General features: G+C 45.5%; 1 protein-coding gene across 2 annotated transcripts; it reads right to left on the reverse strand.

Moving 5' to 3' along the window:
- Positions 1-2,425: 2,425 nt before the first annotated feature.
- LOC115170146 (activated CDC42 kinase 1) lies at positions 2,426-20,235 on the reverse strand (the record flags this gene model as incomplete). 2 transcript variants are annotated; one of them, XM_029726477.1, is given in 8 exon segments in its annotated part: positions 2,426-2,846; positions 3,515-3,561; positions 7,351-7,478; positions 7,879-7,974; positions 10,224-11,707; positions 15,594-15,685; positions 18,521-18,715; positions 20,141-20,235. In XM_029726477.1, coding segments are annotated over 7 exon segments (2,124 nt in total), but the record flags the coding sequence as incomplete, so codon positions are not given.
- Positions 20,236-21,593: the final 1,358 nt, after the last annotated feature.

Genomic DNA, 21,593 nt, shown 5'->3' on the forward strand with positions numbered 1-21,593 from the left:
ACACTTTACATGTTGCATTTTATATTTTTTGTTCAGTGTACAGTATATTAATGTGCAGTTCACCAAAAAACTTAATTTGAATCATAACACACGAAAAACCAGCAGACAGCGTGCATCAGGATAAGTCAGTATAGAAAATACATCGAAAACTATCACATATCACTATACAGTTTGCTCTAAGTTATACACTTTATTTATTATTAATGTCCAGTATGGTGACGTGTTGTATCTTACAACACGTGTGCTTGACGTGGTGTGTAATCAACTAGAGCCAGTGCTTGACGTGGTGTGTAATCAACTAGAGCCAGTGCTTGACGTGGTGTGTAATCAACTAGAGCCAGTGCTTGACGTGGTGTGTAATCAACTAGAGCCAGTGTTATCTAGTCTTTCCGGTCAAAATTGTGCGTAACCTATGGGTGTTGACCGAGGGTTGGGGGGGGGGGGGATTTTTGTCCTAGAGTGCTGGCAATGTTCTTAATACTAGAAGTATCAACGCGCTTTGAACACATGGTAAAATAGGCAAGCCAGTGGGCGATTTTCAACAGTTGTTTTGTGTGGGCAGGTGCTTAGAGTAGATAGTGTGATACTATGAAAAGTCAGGTGTCATATAACACACCAGAAGTTGTACATGGCCAGCAGGAGGGGATCAGATTGATGTCACTGACAACCATAAGTGAACTCGATTCAGGGAAAGCACAACATACATGGCTTTAATAACTGACAAAATATATATATATATTTTTTTAAATCTCAAGAATTTAATGTTTTCAATATGTCGCCCTTTTCAAACAACCGGTTCAAAACCCAAAATATATTAAAAACGGAGCACTAAAAACTAAAAATACTAACTTCTAGCACATATTCGCTGCAAATATATAAACTGAACTATTCATGTATGTAACTGTTTGTGTGCATAAAAAAAATCTTAATAGAAATCATGTAGAAATCTCTAGAATAGAATAGAAAAAAGGAGTCGACTTAAAAGTAGACCAGCTGCATTTAGCTTCTTTCTCTCTTCTTTCTCTCTTGTGTTCCTTCCAGGTGGGCTTTGTCCTCTGCTAAAACACAGTATAGCCTGGGAGGGCGGGCGGCGCAGCAGAAAAATGCTGACCTCCCTAAAACAAGCCCCTATCCAAACCGAGGAGCTTAGCAAAGCTCACATACAGTAGGGGAGTGCTCCCCTGATTCATTTGTCAGTAATAACACAAAAGAGGTCAGCCTAGTTGGTCAAAGGTGTATTGTGGCAGTGATATAACTGAATCGGGGAGACCAGCAATGGAAAAGAGGACGTTTTTCCTTCAGTGTTGAGTATAGGGTAGGAACCAGCAGACACCATGGTCCCTTTAAGAGTATGGTTCCACTACCTGTATTCTAAGTCCACTTCCACTCCTATTCGGGGGTAGTACGGGCTAGCCTCCAGGTCCTCAGTGTGGAGGCTAGCCTCCAGGTCCTCAGTGTGGAGGCTAGCCTCCAGGTCCTCAGTGTGGAGGCTAGCCCCCTGGTCCTCAGTGTGGAGGCTAGCCCCCTGGTCCTCAGTGTGGAGGCTAGCCTCCAGGTCCTCAGTGTGGAGGCTAGCCTCCAGGTCCTCAGTGTGGAGGCTAGCCCCCTGGTCCTCAGTGTGGAGGCTAGCCCCCTGGTCCTCAGTGTGGAGGCTAGCCTCCTGGTCCTCAGTGTGGAGGCTAGCCTCCTGGTCCTCAGTGTGGAGGCTAGCCTCCTGGTCCTCAGTGTGGAGGCTAGCCTCCTGGTCCTCAGTGTGGAGGCTAGCCCCCTGGTCTTCAGTGTGGAGGCTAGCCCCCTGGTCCTCAGTGTGGAGGCTAGCCCCCTGGTCCTCAGTGTGGAGGCTAGCCTCCAGGTCCTCAGTGTGGAGGCTAGCCTCAAGGTCCTCAGTGTGGAGGCTAGCCCCCTGGTCCTCAGTGTGGAGGCTAGCCTCCAGGTTCTCAGTGTGGAGGCTAGCCTCCTGGTCCTCAGTGTGGAGGCTAGCCCCCTGGTCCTCAGTGTGGAGGCTAGCCCCCTGGTCCTCAGTGTGGAGGCTAGCCCCCTGGTCCTCAGTGTGGAGGCTAGCCTCCAGGTCCTCAGTGTGGAGGCTAGCCTCCAGGTCCTCAGTGTGGAGGCTAGCCTCCAGGTCCTCAGTGTGGAGGCTAGCCTCCAGGTCCTCAGTGTGGAGGCTAGCCCCCTGGTCCTCAGTGTGGAGGCTAGCCCCCTGGTCCTCAGTGTGGAGGCTAGCCCCCTGGTCCTCAGTGTGGGGGCTAGCCCCCTGGTCCTCAGTGTGGAGGCTAGCCCCCTGGTCCTCAGTGTGGAGGCTAGCCTCCAGGTCCTCAGTGTGGAGGCTAGCCTCCAGGTCCTCAGTGTGGAGGCTAGCCCCCTGGTCCTCAGTGTGGAGGCTAGCCCCCTGGTCCTCAGTGTGGAGGCTAGCCCCCTGGTCCTCAGTGTGGAGGCTAGCCGCCTGGTCCTCAGTGTGGAGGCTAGCCCCCTGGTCCTCAGTGTAGGCTGCTGAAGGGGAGGACGGCTCCTAATAATGGCTGGAATGGAGTCAATTGAATGGTATCAAACACATGGAAACCACGTCGTTGATGTGTTTGATACCATTCCACTGACTCCATTCTAGCCATTATTATGAGCCGTCCTCCCCTTCAGCAGCCTGCACCTATCCAGGTCTCAGTGTACAGTAGGCAAGACTGCAGCCATGGCCCATCACACAGTCAAATATACTCCAGGAACACACTCAAATCCCCGTCTTCTTAAGGGACGGGGATTAGGAGCAGAGGGATAGGAGCAGACTCCGTCCCCTCAAAGACAGATGACAAATAAAAACAAGTTCTGCTGTTGCTCCTAGCATCGGTCACCGCCTGCAACGGGATGAGAGATTTATTTTGATGTCCCATTATTTCAAAAACAAATCCAAGTACATTCACAATTCCATCTATTTTACTTGGTGCTAGATTAACGTAAATTGATACAGTTTAAATTGTGGACAGACATGAGTATATTAGGTTATTGGGCTGAACCAAGCAGCAACACACCGAATTGATTCTTAATTAGTAGAATCGGTGACTTGTTCATTAGGCACCAAACAGAAGAAATCAGACTGAAACAGGGACTACCTGGTTCCTTTTTATTTTCCTATTCAAAACGTTTAGTTACAGTGTGCCCTACTGAACATGACCCATGTGTTTGGCTGTTTGTCTGGAGTAAAATCCATCGTCAGCATCAGCAGGGTTAGTTTGCCCTAAGTTCTCCTGAGTTCTCCTCTTAAAGGGATAGTTTGGCATGTTGGCACTACAGTGCTTTCAGAAAGTATTCACACCCCTTGACTTATTTCACATTGTGTTGTGTTACATCCGGAATTCAAGCAAATATTTTTTATTATTTTTTATTTAAAAACATGAGCTGGCGCACACCCAAAATAATAGTTTGTGTGGAGGTGCTGACTAACGGCGAATAAACTATAAACTATCAAAATAAAGAACATTGCACACTCCATGTATAAACTCCCAGCAATTTAATGGGTATTTACCAACGTTTCAGCATCACTGTGGCTTCCTCAGGGTGATGTCATGAATACTGGAACCAGGTTATGGAGACAAACAGTGCAATTAGTGTAACCAATGACAATAGTGAGGGGTGTGTCATAATGATTAAGTTAATTCAAATTAATTAGTGAAACTGTTAAATAGTATATGGCATATTAAATATATTCTGCTATTGTTATCATATAGAAACTTAATGGCATATTGTACATCATATTAAATATATTATGCTATTGTTATCATATAGAAACTTAATGGAATATTGTACATCATATGAAATATATTATGCTATTGTTATCATATAGAAACTTAATGGAATATTGTACATCATATTAGCATCAACATACATTATTCTTTCAATCAATTTCACATTTCATTTTTGTTACATGTAATCTTGGTTCAACCTTAATATATAATGAACATCGTCAACAGGGGGAACATATTAGGTGTACGCTAGGGGGAACATATTAGGTGTACGCTAATAAGCTGTAGAAAATATTTTTTACATTTATAAGACTTGTTCATAAAGGAAAATGTGTTCATAAGAAGGGCCTGAGATCAAAGTCAATATTCAGACCATTAGGGGTCAATGTTTTTAGACAGGATATCCAGTAAGCCTCTCTTTGTATTAGTAGGAGCTCCATGTTACCTCCTCTCCTGGGTAGAGCAACATGCTCAATGCCTGTGTATTTGAGGGAGGAGATTGGATGGTTAGCTTCAACAATGCCTGTGTATTTGAGGGAGGAGAGTGAATGGTTAGCTTCAACAATGCCTGTGTATTTGAGGGAGGAGATTGGATGGTTAGCTTCAACAATGCCTGTGTATTTGAGGGAGGAGATTGGATGGTTAGCTTCAACAATGCCTGTGTATTTGAGGGAGGAGATTGGATGGTTAGCTTCAACAATGCCTGTGTATTTGAGGGAGGAGATTGGATGGTTAGCTTCAACAATGCCTGTGTATTTGAGGGAGGAGATTGGATGGTTAGCTTCAACAAAGTGAGCTGCTACTGGATAGTCAATGTTCTTACACCTGATTGAGCTGCAGTGTTCAGCTGGGCGTTATTTTAATTGTCTTTTCGTTTTGTCCTACGTAGGCTTTTCCACATGAACAGGTGATGAGACAGATTATACCCTTGGTCTTGCATGAGATGATTCCCCTCACAGGGATCTTTCGACCTGTATGTGGGTGTCTGAAGAAAGACGTTTTTATAGTGTTATTGCACTGTGCGCATGAGCCACATTTGTAGTTCCCATTTGGGATGGGTGTCAAGAGTGTCTGAGTGGGCTCAGGGGGCAGGTCAGATCTCACCAAACTATATCCAATATTGCGACCATGCTTATAGACCACCAGTGGGGGTTCTTTGAAGAGGTGTGCAATTTTTTGGTCTGATTGCAGAATATGCCAGTGCTTTTTCAGGATTGCTTTCATTTTCTCCGAAACCCTTGGTGTACTTAGTGCAAAAGACAGTGGCGTTGTTTTTCTTCTTTGATTGAGTTTTTAGTAATTCCGCTCTTGGTTTTTGAGATATTTTCATCATTGCCTCATCAAGAGTTTTGTCCTTGTAGCCTCTCATTTTGAATTTATCTGTCATTTTTTTTAGCATTGCTGTCAAAATCTGACTGGTGGCCACAGATTTTTTTAACCCTGCATAACTGGCTATATGGTAGACCAGTCTTGGGGGGAAGGGGATGCATACTATTCACACATAACAAGGTATTGCGATCTGTGGGCTTTGTGTATAAGTCTGTGTGTAATGCATCATTCTCTTTGATAATCCATAAGTCCAGGTAGTTTATTTGTCTCTCATCAGTCTGCATGGTGAATTTTAGGTATTCAGAGCTCTCGTTTAGTAGAGTTTGGAATTCATTTAGTTCCTGCTGACTTCCTTCCCAGAGAACAAAGACATAATCTATGTATCTCTTGCATAGAAGTCATTTAGAAAGTAAGGGGTGTGTCTCTGTTTTAAAAAGGAAAACTTCTTCAAATTGTCCCACATACAGGTTTGCATAGTTGGGGGAAATTACATCCGGAATTCAAAATAGATTTAATCAAAACATTTTCTCACCCATCTCCACACAATACCCCATAGCGACAAAGTGAAAACATGTTTTTTTTAAAATAAATGTATTGATAATGAAATACAGAACTATTACACCCCTGAGTCAATACTTTGTAGAAGCACCTTTGGTGGCGATTACAGCTGTGAGTCTTTCTGGGTAAATCTCTAAGAGATTTGCACCCCTGGATTATACAATATTATACAAAATTCTTAAATCTGTCAAGTTTATTCTTGATCATTGCTGAACAACCATTTCCACGCCATATATTTTCAAGCAGATTTAAGTCAAAACTGTAACTAGGCCACTCAGGAACATTCAATGTCGTCTTGGTAGATTTGTCCTTGTGTTTTAGGTTATTGTCCTGCTGAAAGTTGAATTTATCTCCCAGTGCCTGTTGGAAAGCATACTGAACCAGGTTTTCTTCTAGGATTTTGCTGTATAACGTTTCTTTTTATCCCCCCAAAAAATCATACCCATAACATGATGCAGCCACCACCACGCTTGAAGAGTGGTATTCAGCGATGTGTTGGATTTGCCCCAAACATCACACTTTATATTCAGGACAAAAAGTTAATTTCTTTGCCACATGATGATGTTTTGGAAAATATGATTCTGTATAGGCTTCCTTCTTTTTAAAAATCTTTATTTAACTAGGCAAGTCAGTTAAGAAATATTCTTATTTTACAATGACGGCCTACGCCGGCCAAACCCTCCCCTAACGATGCTGTGCCAATTGTGCACCGCCCTATGGGACTCCCGATAACGGCTGGTTGTGATACAGCCCGGGATCGAACCTGGGTCTGTAGTGACGACTCTAGCACTGAGACGACTTTCGCACTGCCTTAGACCGCTGCGCCACTCGGGAGCCTTCTTTTAACTCTGTCATTTAGGTTAGTATTGTGGAGTGACTACATTGTTGTTGATCCATCCTCAAGTTCTCTCATAACACAACCATTAAACTCTGCAACTGAGCAGTTTCCTTCCTCTCTGGCAACTGAGTTAGGAAGGACGCCTGTATCTTTGTAATGGCTGGCTGTATTGATACACCATCTCAAGCCTAATTAATAACTTCACCATGCTCAAAGGGACATTCAGCATCTGCTTTTATAGATTTTACACATCTACCAATCAGTGCCCTTCTTTGCAAGGCATTGAAAAACCTCTCTGGTCTTTGTGGTTGAATCTGTGCTTGAAATTCACTACTTGATTACAGATAATTGTATGTGTGAGGTACAGATATGGGGTAGTCATTCAAAAACCATGTTAACCACTTTTACTGAACACAGAATGAGTCCATGCAACTTATTATGCGATTTGTTAAATTTTTACTCCTGAACGTATTTAGGCTTGACATAACAAAGGTGTTGAATAATTATTGACTCAAGACATTTCGGATGAATTATTTTTTTCATTTAAAAAACTTTCTACAAACAAAATTCCACTTTTACATTATGGGGTATTATGTGTAGATCATTGACATAAAATCTACATTCAGGCTGTAACACAACAAAATGTGGGAAAAGTAAAGGGGTGCGAATACTTCCTGAAGGGACTGTATCTATTTTTCCCACAGATGAAGTCATGGACCCATTTTTATGTCTCTGCATCCAGTATGAAGGAAGTTACAGGTAGTTTCGCAAACAAATGCTATCTAGTGTTAGCGCAAAAGCTGGAAGTCTTCGGGATCGGCTATCAAGTAGCTAAAGGGCTTCGTTACCAAAATCTCAAACTATCCCTTTATGTTCTCCAGAAATCTATGTTACCTTTGTGTGACGGAGCTGTAGGAGTCCAGGAGCTGAGTGCTGGCCACTTCCAAGTTCCAGTTGTACATCTCCAGCATCTTGAGACACTCCAGCCTGGTCTTCAGGCCAAGACAGAACAGCTGCTCAACCTTGACAACAACAGGATCAGTTACAACTCGCCCTCACTACTCATCGTCTCTGAAAACATTGTATTATTCATGTATCCGTCATCAGATATTTCAAAATCAGCAAATGTTTTGATGGGTTAACTTCTGTAAAAAGGACTTATCCCTTTTGTAAGCTAGAACGGTTTTATTTCCACAACTTCCTAAGGAAAAATAAAGAAAATCGCACACTATCTACTGCCAATGATTATAGATCACTGGGAGTTTCTACATCACTGGGAGTTTATACAGTGCTGTGATTAGAAATGTTGTAATTGTAGGTTCCAGCAACTATGGTGGATGAGTAACCAGGCCAACGTAGTACAGCTCTGTTTGGCTCCATAGTGTGATAAGGTAATAGTGCACTACCACCAAGGGCCCCTACCTTGAGGTAGTGCACAGCTTTCTGCATGTTCCAGTTGTGGTTCTGGAGGGCTGTCTGACACTCCTCTACTGTCACGCCATGTACCGCCTCCTGCACCTGTGAACGCCACACAAACAACCAATCACGTCAACGCTTCTGCTACACTAACCAATCAGCTCTGCAGTCCTCTACAAAAATCAACCAATTAGGTCAATACTGCTGCTACACTGACCAATCAGCTCGGCAGTCCTCTGCTGTCAATCAAAACCTCATACAAAACTTTTTTTTTAAATAATGATTCAACTATGCTCAGACACTAACACTTTAGTGGCATGCTCATTATGTTTGTTCTACAAGTCTAATACATTGTGGAAAATAATAGGTGTTGAGTGTCTATCAGTCTTTTTGACTGAGTGAGTGGCTTCAAATCGTATTCTCTGCACTCGTACACTCCACCTCATGGATTTAAATGGAATGGACTGGTCTGAGCAACAGGGTGGAAACTCCCTGCAGCCATGCTTGCACCAATCCAATGCTTTTAAATGCATAGAGGAGTGAATGAGTGCACACTTTTTGAAAAGGGTACAGAATTGAAATGCAGCGAGTGTGTGAGTGCTATCATGTCTGTCTGTCTGTCTTAATGTAGACTCCTTATTGAACCTTTTCCAAGACCCTTTTCTCAGTCCATCCATCTTCCCAAGTGCTCTCGGTGCACAAATTACATTTGGTTGTTATACATCAAATAGAATTTGGTTACAGTTTGAAATATTGAATTTCGATTTAGTTAGGAAGTAATCAATCCACCAGTAAGGAGAAGATGTCTGTAAGCAAGCAGACAAACAGTGCCTCAGCAGGAGTTGATGTTATGGAAAGACTGGTCAGGAATTGCTCTCTGTTGCCCCCTCCTGTTCAATGATGGCACATGAAACACCAAACACTCTCCAAAGCAAAACCAAATGACACCCTATTCCAAGGATCATCTACATTCAGCTGCGGGCCAAATTTGTCTTGAGCGTGTGGTCGGCGGACCGGAACATAATTACAAATAATTTGTAGATCACAAATTGACCACAAGAAGCCCAAACAGATATAATATTTGACTAAAACATAATAATTTCAAACCTTACTTACATTTTGTATACGATCATATCTACTATGCGTGGGAATACTTGGGAACAGATCTCCGAGGTGATTTTCTGGTGTTTTTAGTCTGTTATGTCCAACAATGAAAATTATGAAAATAAATTCTAATTATAATAATAATTGACTTATTAAACCACCGGCCACCAGTTGGGAAATCCTGTCCTATTCCCTATATAGTGCACTACTTTAAACTACAGCCTATGGGGCTCTGGTCAAAAGTACTGCACTATATAGTGGACTGGTCCCCCAACAAGTCAGCTTCCAGTTCAATCTAGGTGTTGAAGTGTTATGCCCATAGCTTATGTTCAGACCTGGGTTGACATGGGTTGGGACAAATATTTACTGTATTATACAACTCTAATTTCATTCCAGAGTTGCAATGTAATCTTATAAAATAATCTTTGATGGATACTTGATTGGTTGAGAGAGTGTTGATTTAGATCGATTGGTTAGTTTGGCGCAGGGCTGTCTGTGGACCGAATCCCAGTACTTTAATCCTCTAGGGACTTGGGGAGTTTGATTTGGCAGCAAAATGATAAACGAACACGCTAAAGAAAAACTGGTGGGTGTATCCTCTAACTCTGCCAAAGTTGATTTATTGTAACTGGATTTTTAGTGTCTTTTAATACTTTTTGTATAATATTTCTTGTTTTCTGAATCAGTAGTTGTGCTCTTTGTCTCCATATCCAACATACTGTAACGTCATACTCATACCTCATTATTCATACCTCATTATTCATACCTCATTATTCATACCTCATTATTCATACCTCATTATTCATACCTCATCACTCATTTTATTTGGTTGCCTCCCCCTTTGTTTTTTTGTTTTGGTAGGCCTGTGTGTTTTTGTTTTGGTAGACCTATGTGTTTTTGTTTTGGTAGACCTATGTGTTTTGTTTTGGTAGACCTATGTGTTTTTGTTTTGGTAGACCTATGTGTTTTTGTTTTGGTAGACCTATGTGTTTTTGTTTTGGTAGACCTATGTGTTTTTGTTTTGGTAGACCTATGTGTTTTTGTTTTGGTAGACCTATGTGTTTTTGTTTTGGTAGACCTATGTGTTTTTGTTTTGGTAGACCTATGTGTTTTTGTTTTGGTAGACCTATGTGTTTTTGTTTTGGTAGACCTATGTGTTTTTGTCTAATAGACTATGTCCTTTCCAGTTGTCAATTGATTACAGATTATAAAAAGCAAATCTGACTGGCGCTTTCGGTACTACACACCATCTTGACCTGGTCTGTTGTTGTTCCACCTGCTGCCCTGCTGGCTGACCCCTCAGAGCTGACCCTAGGCAGGCTGAGAGAGGCCTTCATGCCCGGCCGGCAGCCCAGACTGCTGTTGTTGTTGGAGAAGTTGGCCTTGACATCTCCTCCCTTACTCTGCTGCTGCTGGTTCACCACCATTGGCCTGACCATGGCCGTGTTGGCCTGCTGCCTCTCCTCACAGATACCACCGCCGCCACCGATCGGCACGTTTTCTGCTTCCCTGAAGAAGCGGTCGTAGCGGTCCAGGTAAGGCGGCCTCTCGGGCAGGAGGTAGTAGTGCGTGTTGCTGACTTTGCGGCCATCACGGACAATGGGCAGGATGCATGGCCCCTTGGCCAGGTCCTTACCCTGGGCTTGTGCTTGGATGACCTTGAGTGCGGCGTATTTTGGGTCCGAGGCAAAGCTGTGCGTAGTGGGCATGATCTTCCCCGGGGACGTGGAAAGGTAGGATCCGTATGTGGCCGGAGGAGGGGCGCTGGGGCAAACCATTGTCCTCTGCTGGGGGGAGCCCACCAGGAGCCCCATGGGACTGGGGGTGCGCGAGCCTGGCTGGGACAGGGGGTTCCGCGGGGGGATCTGAGGGGGCCGGTCCTGGACTTCCTCGGGAGCTGGAGTTGGGGACAGGGAGAGGTCACCGGACCAGCGGGTGTAGTCCCCTCGTTTGACGGGGCGAGGCGGGATGGGAATGCGGGGAGGGATCTGGGGCTTGTCCTCGGAGAAGGACAGGACGATATGGCGGTGCACTTCTATAGACTGGAGGCCTAAGCTCTGTGACGGAGAGGGGGGCTGGGGAACTCCTCCTGTGGGCACATTGAGCCTCCTCATGCACTCCTGCTGGAGCTCCTGAAAGATCTCTGCTGATTGGGAGAAGGATGTGTAGCCCTGGCCCTGCTGGGAGGGTAAGAAGAGATTGTCCTCCAGGGGTTTCCCCTCCTCCCCAGGCGGGATGACCTCCGTGGGGCTGTGGCTGACACCCATCCCCCCCTGCTGTCGCTGCTCCAAGCTGTTGATGGAGCTCACTTCCATGTCCTCCTCGTCCTGCGCCACGTCATCGTACGCAGGAGGCGGAGGTAAGGGGCGGGCGTCCCAGTCCACCACTGGCGTGGGGTTTAAGGGGCAGGGCAGCGAGCACCATGGGCTCTGAGGAGGAGTCCTGTCCAGAATAGACTCCGCCTCCAGGGCCAGCTTGACCAATGAGGGCAACTGTAGCTCCGCCACTGGGGAGGGAGAGGGTGTGGCCGGGGGAAACTCCTCCTCGAAGTCGATGAGCGACACCTTGCTGGGGGTGTGGCCTGAACCCGTAGTCCGTTCCCCCTGTTTAGAGGCGGAGACCCAGGCGGCGGGTTTGAGCTTGAGGATGGACCCTGCTTTCCGTAGTGACAGCCTCTTGAGGCCTGAGGCGGTCAGCTCCTCGTCTTCAGTCACTGAGTCGTAGCATGGCTCTGGACAAATAAACAGACAAACAAACACAACTTAATGACTTTGGCAACAATACCCTAACCCAACTCTGTAACCTCTCATTACTCATGTAGCAGTGTAGTCCATCCCAAGGCCCCAGCTGTCTACATTGAGTGCTCAACCTTGAGTGCTGCCTTTGATGAAAGGTTTATTTATGCGCATAATGTCCCTGAGATGAGTTGGTAATATTCCTTAGTGTGTCCATCTGTAATGTGTGGACACTGATATTCAAACACAATCCTACAGAGAACATTAGCTCTTTAAAGATGTTTAGGATGAAATCCTAAACATTAAAAAGTACCGTAATCATAAACATTAAAAAGTACCGTAATCATAAACATTAAAAAGTACCGTAATCATAAACATTAAAAACAACTGTAATCATAACCATTAAAAACTACCGTAACAACTTGTCTTTTAACCCACTCAATGCACAGCAACCCAGACTGCCCCATTTGTGGGAGAGAGGGAGAGTAACGACAAGGAGGAAGAAGAGAAATGGAGACACAGAAGAAAAGGAGAGCGAGAAGAGGGAGGGATGGAGATAAGAGAGGGGGAGAAAGGAGAGATTGTACACAGTGTACCTGAGAACTGGAGCAGGGAGGGAACAGAGACAGAGGAGAGGACTGGAGCTAGGAGAGAACAGAGAAGAGAGAGAAGAGGAGAGGACTGGAGCTAGGAGAGAACAGAGAAGAGAGAGAAGAGGAGAAGACTGGAGCTAGGACAGAACAGAGAAGAGAGAGAAGAGGAGAGGACTGGAGCTAGGAGAGAACAGAGAAGAGAGAGAAGAGAAGAGGACTGGAGCTAGGAGAGAACAGAGAAGAGAGAGAAGAGGAGAGGACTGGAGCTTGGAGAGAACAGAGAAGAGAGAGAAGAGGACTGGAGCTAGGACAACACTGGCTGGGGAGAGAGACAACACTGGCTGGGGAGAGAGACAACACTGGCTGGGGAGAGAGAGACAACACTGGCTGGGGAGAAGAGACAACACTGGGCTGGGGAGAAAGAAGAGCAACACTGGCTGGGGAGAGAGGAGACAACACTGGCTGGGAGAGAGAGACAACACTGGCTGGGGAGAGAGAGACAACACTGGCTGGGGAGAGAGAGACAACACTGGCTGGGGAGAGAGAGACAACACTGGCTGGGGAGAGAGAGACAACACTGGCTGGGGAGAGAGAGACAACACTGGCTGGGGAGAGAGAGACAACACTGGCTGGGGAGAGAGAGACAACACTGGCTGGGGAGAGAGAGACAACACTGGCTGGGGAGAGAGAGACAACACTGGCTGGGGAGAGAGAGACAACACTGGCTGGGGAGAGAGAGACAACACTGGCTGGGGAGAGAGAGACAACACTGGCTGGGGAGAGAGAGACAACACTGGCTGGGGAGAGAGAGACAACACTGGCTGGGGAGAGAGAGACAACACTGGCTGGGGAGAGAGACAACACTGGCTGGGGAGAGAGACAACACTGGCTGGGGAGAGAGAGACAACACTGGCTGGGGAGAGAGAGACAACACTGGCTGGGGAGAGAGAGACAACACTGGCTGGGGAGAGAGAGACAACACTGGCTGTGGAGAGAGAGACAACACTGGCTGGGGGGAGAGAGACAACATTGGCTGGCTGGGGGGAGAGAGACAACATTGGCTGGCTGGGGGGAGAGAGACAACACTGGCTGGGGAGAGAGAGACAACACTGGCTGGGGAGAGAGAGACAACACTGGCTGGCTGGGGGGAGAGAGACAACTTTGGCTGGGGAGAGAGAGACAACATTGGCTGGGGAGAGAGAGACAACATTGGCTGGCTGGGGGGAGAGAGACAACATTGGCTGGCTGGGGGGAGAGAGACAACATTGGCTGGCTGGGGGGAGAGAGACAACATTGGCTGGCTGGGGGGAGAGAGACAACATTGGCTGGCTGGGGGGAGAGAGACAACATTGGCTGGCTGGGGGGAGAGAGACAACATTGGCTGGGGAGAGAGAGACAACATTGGCTGGGGAGAGAGAGACAACACTGGCTGGGGAGAGAGAGACAACACTGGCTGGGGAGAGAGACAACACTGGCTGGGGAGAGACAACACTGGCTGGCTGGGGGGAGAGACCAGACTGGCTGGCTGGGGGAAGAGATCAGCATTACTGAGGGGAAGAGACCAGACTGGCTGGCTGTGGGGAGAGACACCAGACTCACTGGCTGGCTGTGGGGAGACAACAGACTGGCTGGGGACAGAGACCAGAATTACTGGCTGGCTGTGGAGAGAGACCAGAATTACTGGCTGGCTGTGGAGAGAGACCAGAATTACTGGCTGGCTGGGGACAGAGACCAGAATTACTGGCTGGCTGGGGACAGAGACCAGAATTACTGGCTGGGGACAGAGACCAGAATTACTGGCTGGCTGTGGAGAGAGACCAGAATTACTGGCTGGCTGTGAAGAGAGACCAGAATTACTGGCTGGCTGTGAAGAGAGACCAGAATTACTGGCTGGCTGTGGAGACAGACCAGAATTACTGACTGGCTGTGGAGACAGACCAGAATTACTGACTGGCTGTGGAGACAGACCAGAATTACTGACTGGCTGTGGAGAGAGACCAGAATTACTGGCTGGCTGTGGAGAGAGACCAGAATTACTGGCTGTCTGTGGAGAGAGACCAGAATTACTGGCTGGCTGTGGAGACAGACCAGAATTACTGACTGGCTGTGGAGAGAGACCAGAATTACTGGCTGGCTGTGGAGAGAGACCAGAATTACTGGCTGGGGAGAGAGACCAGAATTACTGGCTGGCTGGGGAGGGAGACCAGAATTACTGGCTGGCTGTGGAGAGAGACCAGAATTACTGACTGGCTGTGGAGAGAGACCAGAATTACTGGCTCTGGGGAGAGAGAAAAAAAGTGTGTGAAAGAGAGAAAGGAGGACAGACAAATGAATAAAAAGCTAAAAGGCAACAGTCAAGTCAGATTGGACACATTGTGGCAACAGTCAGAAAAGACAGAATAAGAGGGAGATCAACCAAGAAACACCAACCAGCAAGCGAAACACAGTGAGAGAAACACCAGCCAGCGAGAGAAACACCAGCCAGCGAGAGAAACACCAACCAGCAAGAGAAACACCAGCCAGCAGGAGAAACACCAGCCAGCGAGAGAAACACCAGCCAGCGAGAGAAACACCAGCCAGCGAGAGAAACACCAGCCAGCGAGAGAAACACCAGCCAGCGAGAGAAACACCAGCCAGCGAGAGAAACACCAACCAGCGAGAGAAACACCAGCCAGCGAGAGAAACACCAACCAGCGAGAGAAACACCAGCCAGCGTGAGAAACACCAACCAGCGAGAGAAACACCAACCAGCGAGAGAAACACCAACCAGTGAGAGAAACACCAACCAGTGAGAGAAACACCAACCAGCGAGAGAAACACCAACCAGTGAGAGAAACACCAGCCAGTGAGAGAAACACCAACCAGTGAGAGAAACACCAGCCAGTGAGAGAAACACCAACCAGTGGTGAGAGAAACACCAACCAGCAGGAGAAACACCAACCAGCGAGAGAAACACCAACCAGCAGGAGAAACACCAACCAGCAGGAGAAACACCAACCAGCAGGAGAAACACCAACCAGTGAGAGAAACACCAACCAGTGAGAGAAACACCAACCAGCAGGAGAAACACCAGCCAGCGAGAGAAACACCAACCAGTGAGAGAAACACCAACCAGCAGGAGAAACACCAACCAGCGAGAGAAACACCAACCAGCGAGAGAAACACCAACCAGCGAGAGAAACACCAACCAGCGAGAGAAACATACTTCCTAGAGTCACTGACAATAGTTGTCCAATTAAATAGTGTTAGAGGACAGGGGCAGTAGGTTGTTTAGGAACCGGCCACTCACTTTTTGCTCGTCCCAGTAGCTGAGTGGGCCGGGCAGCATTGAGGTCCAACCCCAACACATCTGGTGGGTCCATGGGGTTTCCTAAGTACAGACTAAAGAGAGAGAGACAGAGAGACAGAGAGAGAGAGAGAGACAGAGAGAGAGACAGACAGAGAGAGACAGACAGAGACAGAGAGAGACAGACAGACAGACAGACAGACAGACAGAGAGAGAGAGACAGGGAGAGAGAGACAGAGAGACAGGGAGAGAGAGACAGACAGACAGAGAGAGACAGACAGACAGACAGAAAGAGACAGACAGACAGAAAGAGAGAGAGAGACAGAGAGAGAGAGAGAGACAGAGAGAGAGAGACAGAGAGAGAGAGACAGAGAGAGAGAGACAGAGAGAGAGAGAGAGGGGGAATTTATTGACTTTCCATACCAAGAGGTTCTTTACTCTGGGCTAGCCATAAATCAGGTGTACAGTGGCTCGCCCCAGGTTTCACATCTGCTTAACCAACCCTGGGCCACGTTCAGCTAGTTGCTAAACGTTGTCAGACTACAATGTGTGTTCTACATAGTAGAATATTTCTATTTGATTGTTCCAAAACGTTGCGTCCTGCTGAAGGTGCCCCTGGCCTGCCTGATACTGTCATTTCAACTGCGCTTCACCTGACTAAACAGTGACATTAACTATACTCTACTGCGCTCTAGTGGTCAGAAAACCAATTGACTTTTTGGCAACAGACTCACGAGAAGGTACTGTTAGATTCTCTAACAATTTGTTATGAGGACATGCCTTTACTCATTAATACGGTCCAGGTTAGTTATGAGGACTTTACTCATTAATACGGTCCAGGTTAGTTATGAGGACATGTCTTTACTCATTAATACGGTCCAGGTTAGTTATGAGGACATGCCTTTACTCATTAATACGGTCCAGGTTAGTTATGAGGACTTTACTCATTAATACGGTCCAGGTTAGTTATGAGGACATGTCTTTACTCATTAATACGGTCCAGGTTAGTTATGAGGACATGCCTTTACTCATTAATACGGTCCAGGTTAGTTATGAGGACTTTACTCATTAATACGGTCCAGGTTAGTTATGAGGACATGTCTTTACTCATTAATACGGTCCAGGTTAGTTATGAGGACATGTCTTTACTCATTAATACGGTCCAGGTTAGTTATGAGGACATGTCTTTACTCATTAATACGGTCCAGGTTAGTTATGAGGACATGTCTTTACTCATTAATACGGTCCAGGTTAGTTATGAGGACATGTCTTTACTCATTAATACGGTCCAGGTTAGTTATGAGGACATGTCTTTACTCATTAATACGGTCCAGGTTAGTTATGAGGACATGTCTTTACTCATTAATACGGTCTAGGTTAGTTATGAGGACGTCTTTACTCATTAATACGGTCCAGGTTAGTTATGAGGACATGTCTTTACTCATTAATACGGTCCAGGTTAGTTATGAGGACTTTACTCATTAATACGGTCCAGGTTAGTTATGAGGACATGTCTTTACTCATTAATACGGTCCAGGTTAGTTATGAGGACATGCCTTTACTCATTAATACGGTCCAGGTTAGTTATGAGGACATGCCTTTACTCATTAATACGGTCCAGGTTAGTTATGAGGACTTTACTCATTAATACGGTCCAGGTTAGTTATGAGGACTTTACTCATTAATACGGTCCAGGTTAGTTATGAGGACATGTCTTTACTCATTAATACGGTCCAGGTTAGTTATGAGGACATGCCTTTACTCATTAATACGGTCCAGGTTAGTTATGAGGACTTTACTCATTAATACGGTCCAGGTTAGTTATGAGGACTTTACTCATTAATACGGTCCAGGTTAGTTATGAGGACATGCCTTTACTCATTAATACGGTCCAGGTTAGTTATGAGGACTTTACTCATTAATACGGTCCAGGTTAGTTACGAGGACATGTCTTTACTCATTAATACGGTCCAGGTTAGTTATGAGGACATGTCTTTACTCATTAATACGGTCCAGGTTAGTTATGAGGACATGTCTTTACTCATTAATACGGTCCAGGTTAGTTATGAGGACATGTCTTTACTCATTAATACGGTCTAGGTTAGTTATGAGGACGTCTTTACTCATTAATACGGTCCAGGTTAGTTATGAGGACATGTCTTTACTCATTAATACGGTCCAGGTTAGTTATGAGGACTTTACTCATTAATACGGTCCAGGTTAGTTATGAGGACATGTCTTTACTCATTAATACGGTCCAGGTTAGTTATGAGGACATGCCTTTACTCATTAATACGGTCCAGGTTAGTTATGAGGACTTTACTCATTAATACGGTCCAGGTTAGTTATGAGGACTTTACTCATTAATACGGTCCAGGTTAGTTATGAGGACATGCCTTTACTCATTAATACGGTCCAGGTTAGTTATGAGGACTTTACTCATTAATACGGTCCAGGTTAGTTACGAGGACATGTCTTTACTCATTAATACGGTCCAGGTTAGTTATGAGGACATGTCTTTACTCATTAATACGGTCCAGGTTAGTTATGAGGACATGTCTTTACTCATTAATACGGTCCAGGTTAGTTATGAGGACATGTCTTTACTCATTAATACGGTCTAGGTTAGTTATGAGGACATGACTTTACTCATTAATACGGTCCAGGTTAGTTATGAGGACTTTACTCATTAATACGGTCCAGGTTAGTTATGAGGACATGTCTTTACTCATTAATACGGTCCAGGTTAGTTATGAGGACATGTCTTTACTCATTAATACGGTCCAGGTTAGTTATGAGGACTTTACTCATTAATACGGTCCAGGTTAGTTATGAGGACATGTCTTTACTCATTAATACGGTCCAGGTTAGTTATGAGGACATGTCTTTACTCATTAATGACATAAAAGGTAGGATTAGTGATGTCTTACTCATCAATGCGGTCTGGGAAGCCCCAGCAGCGGTGTGGGTCGGAGTCTCCGTGGCCAGTGTGGATGAAACTGTGTTTAAGGGGTCGGCTGATGTCGTGGGCCGACAGGCCCGCAACAGAGGTCACCACGTTCCTGGGGAACTGGCCCACCTTCAGCGTGCGCTTGTTCTGGCCCCGCCACCAGTAGTTCTCCGCTCTGACAAAGAGGGTTGTAAGTAGACGTACAGGTGAATGTGAGAAAACAGACAGACAGACAGACAGACAGACAGACAGACAGACAGACAGACAGACAGACAGACAGACAGACAGACAGACAGACAGACAGACAGACAGACAGACAGACAGACAGACAGACAGACAGACAGACGGATGCACAGCAGATAAACAAGCACACGCATGAAACACATACAGGTATATAAAGACCTAACACATACAGGTATATAAAGACCTAACACATACAGGTATATAAAGACCTAACACATACAGGTATATAAAGACCTAACACATACAGGTATATAAAGACCTAACACATACAGGTATATAAAGACCTAACACATACAGGTATATAAAGACCTAACACACACAGGTATATAAAGACCTAACACACGCAGGTATATAAAGACCTAACACACACAGGTATATAAAGACCTAACACATACAGGTATATAAAGACCTAACACATACAGGTATATAAAGACCTAACACATACAGGTATATAAAGACCTAACACACACAGGTATATAAAGACCTAACACACACAGGTATATAAAGACCTAACACATACAGGTATATAAAGACCTAACACACACAGGTATATAAAGACCTAACACATACAGGTATATAAAGACCTAACACATACAGGTATATAAAGACCTAACACATACAGGTATATAAAAACCTAACACAAACAGGTATATAAAGACCTAACACACACAGGTATATAAAGACCTAACACACACAGGTATATAAAGACCTAACACACACAGGTATATAAAGACCTAACACACACAGGTATATAAAGACCTAACACACACAGGTATATAAAGACCTAACACACACAGGTATATAAAGACCTAACACATACAGGTATATAAAGACCTAACACACACAGGTATATAAAGACCTAACACATACAGGTATATAAAGACCTAACACATACAGGTATATAAAGACCTAACACATACAGGTATATAAAGACCTAACACACAGGTATATAAAGACCTAACACATACAGGTATATAAAGACCTAACACATACAGGTATATAAAGACCTAACACACACAGGTATATAAAGACCTAACACATACAGGTATATAAAGACCTAACACACACAGGTATATAAGACCTAACACATACAGTATATAAAGACCTAACACACACAGGTATATAAAGACCTAACACACACAGGTATATAAAGACCTAACACACACAGGTATATAAAGACCTAACACATACAGGTATATAAAGACCTAACACACACACATACACAGGTGGGTGTAGAAGTACATGCATAGCACACACACACACACACACACACACACTCTGACAGACACAAAACATACATAGAAAACCCAATGACGACAGAATATTGATTTACAGTTCATTAGTTGATCACACACACCTTCCCTCGATGATGGTGATGACGTCGTCGACCTGAATCTGAAGCTTGTCAGCCTCTTCAAAGTCCTGCAGCGCACACATGTCTGTTGGCATGGTCTGGAACGGAGACACACACACACACATAAAAACCAAGTGTGATTACCTTAAACACACACTGCACCCCAACAAGGCATCCCAACGTAGTCATTTGAGGCCAAAACCTAAATATGAAATCAGAGTGTGAGGTCTTCCTCCACAAATCTCAGTTAAGCGCACATCAAGTTAGGATTCCTCAGTTGGTGAGGCCATAATGTGCCCCTGACCCATACAGTGTTCCCCTGACCCAGACAGTGTGCCCCTGACCCATACAGTGTGCCCCTGACCCAGACAGTGTGCCCCTGACCCAGACAGTGTGCCCCTGACCCAGACAGTGTTCCCCTGACCCATACAGTGTTCCCCTGACCCATACAGTGTACCCCTGACCCATACAGTGTGCCCCTGACCCAGACAGTGTGCCCCTGACCCAGACAGTGTGCCCCTGACCCATACAGTGTACCCCTGACCCAGACAGTGTACCCCTGACCCAGACAGTGTGCCCCTGACCCAGACAGTGTGCCCCTGACCCAGACAGTGTGCCCCTGACCCAGACAGTGTGCCCCTGACCCAGACAGTGTGCCCCTGACCCAGACAGTGTGCCCCTGACCCAGACAGTACCGTAGTAGATTCACTAGGTGGAGCTATAGGTCCAGTTATCGTATTAAGAGCTCCCAAAGTCAGACTTCATCTTGTCATTCAATAACACAAATAAATAATTTAAATGAAATGACAATTTATACAAATTGTGCATAGAAGTTAAGTATTTAGTACTGACATCTCAGGTTGTAAGCAAATTGATCCACTAAACTTGACGTCAGAATATACAATTGTCGCTCATGAAGGTCATGTATACAACCTTGAAGGTACACATTCAGAATATACTCAGACATTCAGAATATACTCAGACATTCAGACTATACTCAGCCATTCAGACTATACTCAGCCATTCAGACTATACTCAGCCATTCAGACTATACTCAGCCATTCAGACTATACTCAGCCATTCAGACTATACTCAGCCATTCAGACTATACTCAGACATGCAAATAGAATATACTCAGACATCACAAACACATCCAACCCCCACTCCACCCCCCACAAACACATCCAACCCCCACTCCACCCCCCTAAACACAGACACATCCAACCCCCCCACAAACACATCCAACCCCCTCACAGACACATCCAACCCCCACTCCACCCCCTAAACACAGACACATCCAAACCCCCCCACAAACACATCCAACCCCCACTCCACCCCCTCACAAACACATCCAACCCCCACTCCACCCCCTCACAAACACATCCAACCCCCACTCCACCCCCCCACAAACACATCCAACCCCCCCACAAACACATCCAACCCCCACTCCACCCCT

The sequence above is a fragment of the Salmo trutta genome, chromosome 31 (assembly GCF_901001165.1).
Source record: "Salmo trutta chromosome 31, fSalTru1.1, whole genome shotgun sequence".
In the NCBI taxonomy this organism is placed as follows: Eukaryota; Metazoa; Chordata; class Actinopteri; order Salmoniformes; family Salmonidae; genus Salmo; species Salmo trutta.